General features: G+C 52.6%; 1 protein-coding gene across 1 annotated transcript in view; it reads left to right on the top strand.

Moving 5' to 3' along the window:
* The window catches only part of SLC3A2 (solute carrier family 3 member 2), a 29,038-nt gene extending 20,692 nt beyond the window's left edge, over positions 1-8,346 (top strand). The window contains exons 2-10 of the mRNA XM_004437503.3: positions 2,265-2,687; positions 3,071-3,244; positions 3,980-4,074; positions 5,876-5,944; positions 6,050-6,108; positions 6,277-6,457; positions 6,569-6,712; positions 7,639-7,722; positions 7,837-8,346. Of these exons, the coding sequence (XP_004437560.1) occupies positions 2,265-2,687; positions 3,071-3,244; positions 3,980-4,074; positions 5,876-5,944; positions 6,050-6,108; positions 6,277-6,457; positions 6,569-6,712; positions 7,639-7,722; positions 7,837-8,199 (1,592 nt within the window). The 3' untranslated portion in view covers positions 8,200-8,346. The remainder of the gene's footprint in view (positions 1-2,264; positions 2,688-3,070; positions 3,245-3,979; positions 4,075-5,875; positions 5,945-6,049; positions 6,109-6,276; positions 6,458-6,568; positions 6,713-7,638; positions 7,723-7,836) is intronic.
* The last annotated feature ends 4,018 nt before the right edge of the window (positions 8,347-12,364 follow it).

Raw genomic sequence — 12,364 nt, 5'->3', positions numbered from 1 at the left:
GGTTTGATTGATATAGTTCACCCACTTATTTACCAAACACTTAGAAAGTGGCTACTGCTACTGTGTGCTACCTCTGAGCAGGCAGGACCATCCACAAATAGCCCAAGGCCCCTGCCACTTGTCTTGAAGTGCAAACAGACAATCAGACAAGGAAATGTAATAAACAAATGGAATATGAGTTGTAGCAGAGGTGGCTGCACAGTGGATAGAAAGTAATTCTTTTCTGGGAGTTGAGAAAAGTGGTCATTTGAACTGGGTCTTGAATGAATAGGAGTTTGAGACAGAGTGGCAAAACAGGAAGGGAAAAACACAGAGGGAATGGCATGTACAAAGATGCAGAGGCCTGACAAAGCCTGGTGTGTTGTGAGATTGGCAGGTGTTTGAAGGCTGATGTGGCTGGAGGGTAGTCCCTGTGGAAGGCGTGGGGGGTGATAAACTTGGAGAGGTAGGTTGTTAGCTTCTTTACCGCATGCATAAGGGATTGGCTTTATCTGTCTGGAGCTGTGAGGGGCTGTGAGTGAGATACTGTGTTCCTGGGGGTGTTATGTTGGACCATCTCAAGGAGAGCTTCTGACCCCTGTTCTCAACCTTGAGTTTTTATGCTGGGGATAAAGTCTGTGCAGAGCCCCTGGTTGGCACTTATCTGGCATGTCCAGGGCACCTTGGACTCCTTATCATCATTGAGCACTGGTTTGAATTCCAACCTCTACCCACTCGCCTTCCTCCCTCTAGGAGGTGGTTCCAGCTTTCCTAGGGTGGGAGTGGGGTATGGGCTTTGGGATAAAGAAGGCGGATGGCAGAGGATGAGCCTTTTCATACCCTTGGCTCTCCTTTGGCACCTCATTCTGTCTGCTATTTGTTCAGATCTTCGCTTCTGCTCTCCTCCAAATACACAGCCATCCTGGCTTCCAGCCCAGGTGGGAGAGGGAGAAAGAACTTATTTCCTTAAGCTCCTCTCTGAAAATAATCCAGCTGGCACTGCTCAGGAACAAGAAGTTCCTGAGAGTGTTGGCCCCACATGGTGTTGATGTCCAGCAGTGCCTCCTGTGAACCTTGTCTCTGCCCCACTTACCCTCAATCCAAGACCCCTGTGGAGGGGAGTTGGGTGGTCTTCAAGGCCTCTGCAGTACCAGTGCCTCCAAGGCCCATCGTAGTGAAGTAATGGGGAGGTAAGGGACCCCTGGGCACCCTGGGGAGATTGGGAAAATGTGTGGGAGGCCTTGCAAGGTGGGGAAGAGTGTGGCCATGGCATCTTCTGGTCTTTTGTACGAAAAAGGTGGATGCCTCTAACTGAGGCCCAGCCCTGGAATGTTTGCTGCTGCCCCGAGGTTGGCATCAGTCTCTTCTAGATGTTGAACTGCTAGCTGCCCGACATCCTGGCGCCAGAGACTGGGAGTGGGGTAGGTTAAGATGGGGAGTGTCAGCCTCAACTCCTGTCCAAACAGATTCATCTTAAAACATCAAGGAGAAGACTGGATTAGAGTTAATTCAATAAAGTTAATAAAGAAAAGTATTATAGTGGGCGCTCAATAAATAGTTGCTGCATGATGAATTAATTGAACGAAACACAAGATGAGTCTTGAAGGACGAGTGGGAGTAAGCCCTGCGGGGAAGCGGAGGTCTAGCGCCAAGTCCCAGAGGCCTGAGAAGACAAGGTCGGGGAGAGGGCAGGAGTTGAGTTTGACTGGCTCTGAGCGCAAGTAGCCTTGAGAAACTGGGAAGATCAGGCGGTGGCCTGACCCCTGGGCCAGGGGTAAGTGGAGGGTGGGGTCCGGGGTAGCCATCAGCCTTCGGAGCCGGGGAAGAAGGGCCCCGGGGACCCTCGCTGGGCTGGATGTCCCCTTTCCGCCCACTTGCTGCGGCGGGACAAATCACAGACTCCACCCACCTAAAGGTGGCTCCGTGTTCAGCCTTCTTAGCGTCCGGCTTAAAGGAACCTTAAGGGGTAGACAGGTTCGAGATGAGGAATTGGACCACGCAGCGGTGGGAGGCCTGTTCGAGACCGTCTTCCTCCTCCGCCGCCATCCCGCCCGCGGTCCCAGAAAGAGCAATCCGGGAGGTTCCACTTGAAGGGGCGGGCGGGGGCGGGGGCGGGCCGGGGCGGGGCTCCCCTGCCAGTGCCCCGGGCCGCGGCTGGGCAGCAGACTGTCGCTGGAGCTGCGCGGAGCCGGGTCTGCCGGGGAGACAGTCCTGTGGCCGGGAGGTTGGGGCACCTGTCCAGCCACCACCTGACCGCCAGCCGCGTTGTGTCGCCGGTTCCGCAGGCACCATGAGCCAGGACACCGAGGTGGACATGAAAGAAGTGGAGCTGAACGAGGTGGAACCCGAGAAGCAGCCGATGAACGCGGCATCGGGGGCCGTGGTCGTGGCGGGCGGCGCCGAGAAGAACGGTCTGGTGAAGATCAAGGTGGCCGACGACGAGGCGGAGGCCGAGGCCAAGTTCACCGGCCTGTCTAAAGAGGAGCTGCTGAAGGTGGCGGGCAGCCCCGGCTGGGTGCGCACGCGCTGGGCGCTGCTGGTGCTCTTCTGGCTCGGCTGGCTCGGCATGCTGGCCGGCGCCGTGGTCATCATCGTGCGGGCGCCGCGCTGCCGCGAGCTGCCGGTGCAGAGCTGGTGGCACAAGGGCGCCCTCTACCGCATCGGCGACCTCCAGGCCTTCCAGGGCCGCGACGCGGGCGACCTAGCCGGTGAGCGCGGTGTATCCCCGTCCTTCCCACCTCCTACGCCCCTGGTCTAACTGGTCACCGGCTCCGACCCCGTCCCTAGATTGACTGAGACGGTTCTCCATCCCCCCGATACCGGCGACCGCTCCCTGGGACGTAGCTCGTCCTTCCTTTTCGAAGGAAACCGTCCCCCCCCCCTTTCAAGAGAGTGGCTGACTCAGCATCCTGCCTTCCTCCTGTGGTGCTGGGAACCAGTCACAGCCGGTTTCTGAAGTAATGTGCTAGACTTCTTACATCAGTTCCTCTGAGTCTCGTGGTCTAGCCTCACCCCCCACACCTAGTCCTGGGGAGAGGAGAGAATGGGGAGATCAGAGGCACCTCACTTTAATCCTGCTTCTGCGTTTCAGGCTTGAAGGGGCATCTGGATTACCTGAGCACCTTGAAGGTAAAGGGTTTTGTGCTGGGCCCAATTCACAAGAACCAAAAGGATGACGTTGCTGGGACGAACTTGGAACAGATCGACCCCACTCTTGGCTCCAAGGAAGATTTTGACAGTCTCCTGCAATCGGCCAGGAAAAAGAGTGGGTATCCTGGAGTTGGCAAGGAATGAGCTAGGAAAGGTTTGGCCTTCTGGCCAGGGGGAAGGCAGGATAGAATTTTTATCTGGTTTACTCCTGACTGGCTCTGAGTTTTCCTAGAACAGGTACAGGGGAGGTTTGTTAGGCTTCAGCCTAAAATGGATTTGTCAGGTGGTTCAGAGACCTTTACTTGGCAGTGCAATAATTTAACTTGTGGGCTTCAGTGTCCTTATCTGCAAAATGTAGGCTTGTACTAAATCAGTGGTATTTAAACTTGTGAAAGAGTGGATCCTTTAGAAAAAAAAAATCCGAATAAAATCTTGTCTTACTTTAAAAGAGTTCACTTTGCGGGTGGGGAGCCAAGGGCCCCATAGTTCAGCCTTCTCTGTAAGATCTTAAGTCTCCCCCCCTTACTCATATCTGTTTCAGTGGAATGAGTTTTATCAGGGTTCAGATCTAAGTTTTTCACTTAACATAATACCTTCCAGGTCCATCCAGGTTGTTGCAAATGGGACGATTTTGTCCTTTTTTTATGGCTGAGTAGTATTCCATGGTATATATATACCACATCTTCTTTATCCAATCATCAGTCGAGGGACACTTGCGTTGCTTCCATGCAGATCTAAGCTTTTGTACCGAGTAATACATAGGAAATACTCTACAGACTTGTATTTGTTGACTTCCTCCTTTCCCCTCACCCCAGTCTTTCTCATGACTGCCTCTGCTCCATTGTTCTAGGCATCCGGGTCATTCTGGACCTCACTCCCAACTACAGGGGCCAGAACCCGTGGTTCCTCCCTGATGAGATTGGCACTGTGGCCACCAAGATGAAGGTGAGTGTTGGTGCTGATGGCAAGTGGGAGCCGGATGCTGGGGCTGACCCTGGCTCTGTAAACCTAGCCAGGCTCCAGCTGATGGCCCCTCGCTCCCTGGAGCCAGGCAGGCACGCTTCTCCCACAGGCAGGATAGGCCAGCAGTGCACCTCTGTTTTTGCTTGTTCCTTTTCTGTCCACTCCTTTTTCTCGTTTCCTTGGCTCTAAGGAATTTCTCAGATGTCAATTTGGGTTTGATTTTTCTTCCTTTTGGGAGAGGAAGCCCATTCTCTGTGGGAGTCCTGTCTGGTTTCCTGGTTCCTGTTGGATGTGTTTTGGAGTGGAGCGCAGTCTGCACTGGGGTCTTCCTATATGTCTGGGACAATGCCAAGTGTTTATATACGTTTTCTTTTTCTTTTTTTTTTTAATTTTATTTATTTTTTTCCCCCAAAGCCCTAGTAGATAGCTGCATGTCATAGCTGCACATCCTTCCAGTTGCTGTATGTGGGAAGCGGCCTCAGCATGGCCGGAGAAGCGGTGCGTCAGTGTGCGCCCGGGATCTGAACCCCGGGCCGCCAGCAGCGGAGCGTGTGCACTCAACCGCTCAGCCACGGGGCCGGCCCTATATACGTTTTCTAATCCCCTATATAACCACACAAAATCCCTATCATTATTCTCAGTCTGTGAATGAGCCAGCTAAGGTTCAGAGGGACTTAATGTGCCTGGGATTTGAGATCCCAAGTAGTCTTATTTCTCCAGTCTGCCTTATCGGAAGGGATATATAGGATATAAACTCCATACTCAGCAGGCTGGGAGTGGGGCTTAGAATGTCACCACCCCTGCTCCTAATGCTGGAGTTCTGGAACACTGACCAGTTCAGAAGGGATGGAACAAAAATGGAGATAGACCATGACACCTTGCTGGCAGCCATGATTCTGAGTTAGAATTGAGCATTTCCACAGGACCCTCGGGGTCATCCAGTTCAGCCCTTGCTAATTGCTGGAAGACCCTTTAAAAGTCACTGATAAGGGAATGTTTCCAGATGGCACGACATGAGAAGTGGTAGCCGCAGATGAAAGTGGAGACAAGGGGAAAGCACATGCAGCAGAGAGAAAAAGGGGAAAAAGGGGCAGTGGGAGTGGGATTCTGTGTTATGGACCGTGCGGATGCCAGGGCGCATGCCAGGGCTTCAGGCCGGGGCCTCTTCTGCAGAGCTGGCTCCTCTTTTCAAATCTTCATCTAAGCTGTCCTGTGCTTTGAATTTCACTCTTTCATTCTTGGCCTTGCTCAGACCTGCTCTTTTACTCACACCCTCCCCAGGCCTCATGACACTGGGAGAGGAGAAAGTATACTTGTCTTGGAATCTTGGCTAGCATTTTGTGTTCTGTCTGTGCTGCTCTCTGATTGTGGTCTTGGGCATACCTCTTTGCTTCTGTGAGACTGTTTGCTCATCTCTAAAATTAGTATACTAGCATTTCACACATGCTAAGGGTTGAAAGAAGTTATGTTTATGAACACACTTTTTCTCTTGGGCCTGTTCTGTAGGGTTCAAAGGTGAAGCTGCCTGATTTGCCTTGGGGAAGAATAGAGAAGTAAAATGCTGTAGCATTAAGAGAGTCAGTGGTAGGTTAGAAGGGAGGGGACCAAAGGCTAAACCTTTGTTTTAACAGAGCTGGGAAAGTGAGACCATTCCAGGCAAGTGACTCTCCCAAGATCATGGGGAAGTGCATGGTAGGCAAGGTTTAGTGTGGGCTGGAGTTTTCTGAGCCTTTGCATCAGAGTGTTGATATCTTTCCTCTGTCCTTTTGCCCCCTCCCTATAGGACGCTCTGAGTTTTTGGCTGCAGGTTGGTGTGGATGGCTTCCAGGTTCGGGACGTGGGGAATCTGACGGTGAGTTCCCTTTCCACGTGAGAGGCAGAGCCTGGGCAAGAACAGAGGGTCTCACCAGGGCCTGGTAGTGTTCCCTGCTCCTTGACTCTGCTTTATTCCTTCTAGAATGCGTCTTTGTTCTTGGCCGAGTGGCAGAACATCACCAAGAGCTTCAGTGAAGATAGGTGGGTGCCAGACCCCACCCCCAGCCCAACTCAGCTCCACTGTGGGAACCCCTCAGTGGAGCGCTAGGCCCAAGGAAGGGGGGAGTTCCTAGTCCGAAGAACCTTCTTCACCTCCAGTCTTCCTTTCCTGTCCTATACTAACCTTGTCCCCTGCTCTGCGCTCTGCAGGCTCTTGATTGCAGGGACTGAGTCCTCCGACCTTCAGCAGATCCTGAGCCTACTGGACTCCACCAAGGACCTGTTGGTGACCAGCTCATACCTGTCCAACTCTGTTTTCACTGGGAAACATGTAGAATTCCTGGTCACCCAGTATTTGAACACCATGGGCAGTCGCTGGTGCAGCTGGAGTGTGAGTACCAGAGCGGTGGGAGAGGGGCAGGAGGCCTTCTGGAGGAAAGAGGTGTTGGGAGATGGAGGGAGAGGTGGGCTTTGGGGCTCACCAGCACGTCCATTCCTGCAGTTGTCTCAGGCGGGACTCCTGACCTCCTTTGTGCCGGCTCAGCTCCTCCGACTCTACCAGCTCCTGCTCTTCACCCTGCCAGGGACCCCGGTTTTCAGTTACGGGGACGAGATTGGCCTGGAGGCAGCTGCCCTTCCTGGACAGGTATTGTTTGCGGCCTCCGCAGCACAGTGCAGGGGATTGTGTTCATCCATCACGATGGCTCTGTGGATGGCAGCAGACAGACATGAGCCTTGAGCGGAATTGCGTTTGATTCCTAGTCAGCCCCCTGGTCAGTAGCTGTGTGGCCTTGGCAAAGTACTGCACTTCTCTGAGTCGTGGTCATCTCTGCTGTGATATTTCATTTCTTGTAGGGTAGTTAGGATCAAATGAGGGCATGTTTTAAAATGCATTGCCTACCTGGTACCTGGTAGGTGTTCAGCATGGTAGCCATCACTCACTCACTCACTCAGTGGACAGTGGGCACTCTGTGCCCTCCAGGAATCACAGTTCAGTGGGGGCGCCTGATGAGAAGTGCATGGCAGTGAGAGCTGTGATAGGGTGAGACCATGGCGACACTCACATAGCTTTAGGCACCAAGTTGGAGGTTGACACCTGAGCTGGCGTTTACAGAACCCGTCATTCATTTATTCCACAAGGTTTTATTGAGTAATTCCTATATGCCATGCACAGAAGATATAGCAATGCACAAAAGAGCTGGAGGTGGTGAAATTAGGTAATTAGCAAATATAATAAAGATGCCAGGTGCTGGTAAGTGCTGTGCAAAAGAAAGCAGGGTAGGGGCCTAGAGACTAGGGGATGGGGCGTGTTTTACATAGAGTGGCCACAGAAAACCTGATGAGACAGCTGAGCAGAGACCGGAGGGAACTGAGGGAGCTAGCTTGTGGCTGGCTGGGATAAGGCTCTCTGGGCTGAGGGGATAGTGTGTGCAAGAACCTGAGGCAGGAGCCTGCCTTGCTTGTCCAGAAGTTGGGGTTGGGGACGTTATACATTGAAGGAGGGTGAGAACGGGAGGAGGAGCAGGGAGAGTGGGCCAGGCCTCATCCAAGTCTGTTTTCCCCACTTTTCAGCCTGTGACGGCCCCAATCATGCTGTGGGATGAATCCAGCTTCCCCGACACCTCAGGATCTGAAAGCTCCAACGTGACTGTGAAGGTGAGGGTTTCGGATGGGCAGGGCCTGACCAGCAGAGGGTGGGCAGGTGGCCCGTAGGAGTTTGCACCCAGGGTAGCCCTTCATCCCTTCCTGCTATGTCTTCATCATCCGCAGGGCCAGAGTGAAGACCCTGGCTCCCTCCTCTCCCTGTTCCGGCGGCTGAGTGATCAGCGGGGTAAAGAGCGCTCCCTGCTGCACGGGGATTTCCACACACTCGAGTCGGGCCCTGACGTCTTCTCCTACGTCCGACAATGGGACCAGAATGAGCGTTTCTTAGTAGTGCTCAACTTTGGGGATGTCAGCCAACCTGCCAGGTTGGGGGCCTCCAGCCTGCCCGCCGGCACCAGCCTGCCAGCCACGGTTGATCTGCTGCTCAGCACCCAGCCAGGCCGGAAGGAGAGTACCTCTCTTGAGCTGGAGCACCTGACCCTGGAGCCCCACGAGGGGCTGCTGCTCCACTTCCCCTACGTGGCCTGACCAGGATCCACCACTCACCCCTTCCCTTCCCCAGGCTCTTTGGGTTCTGGTTACTCTTTCCTTTGTTTTTTTTAACTGTCACACAATCCAAATGAACTCCCAAATAGGGTGTTTTCTGGCTTCAAATAAAAGTCACCCATGCCTGGTGAGGTCTTGTCTTCCCTCTACCCCTCTGTCACAGGCAGGAATTTCTCTCCCCTTCTCCTCTCCCCCCAGACCTACTGCACAGTGATCAGGGCCAGAGAGTTCCATACATCTGCTCCAGCCTGAGAGGAAGGCCTGCCAAGCTTATAACAGCAGGGAGGTGTCAGGGCCAGGACTGGCATCCAGGCTTTCTCACCCAGGCTGGGCCAGGTGTTCTCCTGGAGGTCTCCCATCTTGCTGACCCTCCTCATCTCCTTCAGCAATGGTCTCTAGCCAACTGTGGTCAGTTTTCCTGTCTGCAGACTTGGCCTATCAGGGAGAAAGAGAGTGGGGTGGCCTGTTTTCTAGGAGGTTCTTCTGAAGGATACTAGAGGTCACTCATTCAACAGGAATTTATTGCATACTTAGCATGTGCCAGGAACTGTTTGTTCTAGGCCCTGGGATTACAGGAGAGAAGAAAGTATAAAGGTCCCTGTCTCCTTGGGGCTTATTCTAGTGAGGAAACGGAGAAGAAATAAGATGAATAAAATCTAGGGTAGGGTGGCTATGGTGTAGTGTTCAAAGAGCAAAAAGGAAAGCAGGGAAGAGGGTCGGTGTTTGGGGTCGGGGCTAGAGGAGGCCTCACCCAGAATCTGACATTGGAATAAGAGGCCTCCAATAACGGAGGGAGTTAACTTGCCAGCTATCTGGCAAAGGAGCTCTCCAGTCCCCCGGTGGGAGTGTACCTGACACTTGTGAGGAATGAGGAGAGCGAGAGGGGAGGGTAAGGGATGAGGTCTAGTTTTTGGGGTGGAGGGGCGCGGGCAGTGTGCAGATCATGAGAGTCATGGTAAGGTGGTCACAGCAGGGTGCACAGAGTTTGGCAAACTGCACAGTTAGTGGGCACAGTCCCCCCAAGACTGCCCTCACTTGAAACACCAGCTACAAGTTCGGGGTCCCCATGACTGTCCTTAGTGGGTAACGCTAGAACCACTCACAAAACTCAGGAAAGCACTAAGATTACAGTTCTATTATAGCAGAAGGATACACTTTCAAACCAACCAATGGACAGGATGCATAGGGCGGAATCTGGGAGGGGTCCAAATGTAAAGCTTCCCATGATCCTCTCCTGGTGGCGTCCTGGACATGGAGACCTCCTCCTGGTTTATAACACGTAGTGTGGCCAAGTCGGGAAGCTCACCTGAGCCTTTGGTGTCCAGAGCATTTCTTGGGGCTTAATCACATACTGCCCACGTGGCTGACCTTTAGTCTCCGGTTCTTCCAGAGGTCACATGTCCCAAAGCCCTCATCATAAATCATGTTGACTGTCTGATGTCTGAAGTCCCCAGACAACAAAGACACTGCTACCAGGCAGGGCATCCCAGGGGCCTAGTGATAACCTCCCAGTAGCTGAGGGCAAAAGCCAGACTTGGGGTAGGAATAATTCCTTGCTACACACAGGTTCTGAGGGAGGGGGATGGGAATTGTTGGAGGGTTTTGAGCAGAGTGACATGATCTGACTTTGATTTTAACTTGCTCACTCTCTGTTCGACTAGCAGGGAGGCTGGTTAGGATGGTTGTTGCTACTGCAGCTTAGAAGACTTACTAGGACGTAGCAGTGGAGGTGGTAAGAAGCGTTTGGATCTTGCGTTTATTTTGCAGGTAGATCCCTAGGATTTGCTGTCGCTCCTTCTCTTGCAGTCATATGAGTCTTAGGTTGGCCTCACAGCCCTTGGGGTTAAGTTTGGCCCTCCTAGCTTTCTTATGGGAAAGAACACTGGTTCCTGTGGAATGGGACTTGGGCCTCTAGGGGTGTCCCATATAGGGGACAGATCAAGAGATTTCAAATTAAGGCCCAGTCCTCATTGGCTCACTTTGGTTTGCCTTGCCCTGCCACAGTGCCTGAGGGCTGTGAAGGAAGGAGTGCCCTCAGCATATACTCTGAGGGGCTCCGAGCAGAAGGCACCCAGCAGCCAGCCAGCTGGACCTAGCTCCCCGCTGCCTGCAATTTCCCTTCCTTCTGACAGCCCCTCCCCTCTGGCTCGTCTCATCCTGGCCTCTCCTCTTCCTGTGGCTCCCCACCCCTTCCCTCCTTGGCCTGTCCCCGGGGTCCCAGCTCCAGCCCTCCCTTTCTCCCTCTTCCTCTGCCTCCGGGCCTTCCCTCTGACCCACAGTTTGTATTGTGGTGTTGCTACAGATGGAACCTCATCATGACTGCGTGCTTTGGAATTTACTGTGGACTTGCACTTAAAAGAAAATTGTGGTAAAATATACATAACATAAAATTTACCATTTAACCATTTTTAGGTGTACAGTTCAGTGGCATTAGGTACATTCACATTGTTGTGCAACCATCACCACCATCCATCTCCAGAACTTTTTCATCACGCCAAACTGAGACTCTGTACCCATTAAACACTAACCGCCCCCCATATTTGTTTTTAAAATAGAAAATGAATAAGCCAAAAATTAAATGAAGACTCTCAAATTTCCAGTGCTGCTGGGTGTGGTCCTGGTGACACCCTGACCTCTGTGCTGTGGGGAACAGGTGAGGACAGCAGCTTGCAGCCCTCTGAAATCCACAAGAGCTGAGTGAACCATGAACTGTCTGCCGCTAACTTCCCACGTTAAAGAAGGAAACTTACGAGCCAGGTGCAGTCACAGAAGCCATCTCAGTCCCTAACTACCCCATGAAGGAGGAATTCTCACCCCTGTTATTGCAAATGAGGAAAGGGGCCAGAATGCCTTCGCGCAGCCTGAGCCAACAGCAGAGGGCGGGTGACTCCCACAGGAAACGCACCTCTGCTGTTCCTTCATTCACTCAACAAACGTTTTTGACTTACTGCTCTGTTCCTGGTACCATCCTCAACTTTCTGGGTTCAAGGTGAACAGGATCCTGCCCTTACACAGTTTCTACTCTCCAAAGGATCAAACACTTGGAATTCTAAGCACCGAAGGCCACCTTTTGAGGGTTAAGGGTACTTTTAAATGAGATATTGGTTTAATGAGACTTTCACTTTCTTTTTCCTTCTAAGTCATTGTGATAAACCTCCAAGGACTGTGGGGACCTTGTGTACAGAGGAGGCTGAGGGTTCAGAGAAGTAAAGGGACCCTCCTGGACACCGCAGTGGTACTGCCATTTGGACCCAGGCCTCAGCACTGTGGTCAAGCCCCCTGCACCACTGGACTTGGTCTTTCCTCAGGGCCCCTGGCCAATTACCTACCTGCCCTTGGGTCGGAGAGGGGACTGACCTCTCCATTGGCCTGAGTCATTCTTCCAGTACCAGTCAACGTGCTACGTGTAGGGGCATAAAGGGGACTAAGATACTGCCCCGCTGTTCTGGGCTTTACTGATTGGGTGTGGAAGCAGATGTTTGAGTAATGGCAGTCCTGAGACAAAGGCTGTGGGGCAGCAGTGAACGAGGCCCCATGGAGTGCAGAGGAAGTGTTTAACCCAGGAGGGATCAGGGAAAGCTGCTTGGAGCCTTCATTTGAGCTGAGGCTGAGGCACCAGTCCGCATCGGTGTGATGCACTTATAGGACAGGGCCACCCGCATAGAGGGGACATTATGTACAGCCACTCAGTTGAGACAGCACAGCGAGTGTGAGGAACCATAATTCATGGATTTGCGCGGTCTGAGAGAGCCAACCAGAGGCCGAAGCACAAAGGGCTTTAACAGCCATGCTCAAGTTATCTCTATACTTGGCCCTGTATGTAGATTAGTGGTTCCCGCCCTGGTTATGCAGAATCCTCCGGGAAAATCTCTCCCGTCCAACATACGCTGAATCGCAGTCTCCAAGGGGGTGAGCCTAGGAGTCTTTTTTTTTTTTTTTGTGAGGAAGATCAACCCTGAGCTAACATCCATGCCAATCCTCCTCTTTTCAATCCTCTTTTTTTGCTGAGGAAGACCGGCCCTGAGCTAACATCTATTGCCAATCCTCCTCCTTTTTCTCCCCAAAGCCCCAATAGATAGTTGTATGTCATAGTTGCATGTCCTTCTAGTTGCTGTATGTGGGACTGGGCCTCAGCATGGCTGGACAA

The sequence above is a fragment of the Ceratotherium simum genome, chromosome 34 (genome assembly GCF_057802395.1).
Source record: "Ceratotherium simum simum isolate JZ-2026a chromosome 34, ASM5780239v1, whole genome shotgun sequence".
Classification (NCBI taxonomy): Eukaryota; Metazoa; Chordata; class Mammalia; order Perissodactyla; family Rhinocerotidae; genus Ceratotherium; species Ceratotherium simum.
This window is presented reverse-complemented; position numbering and strand designations above follow the sequence as displayed.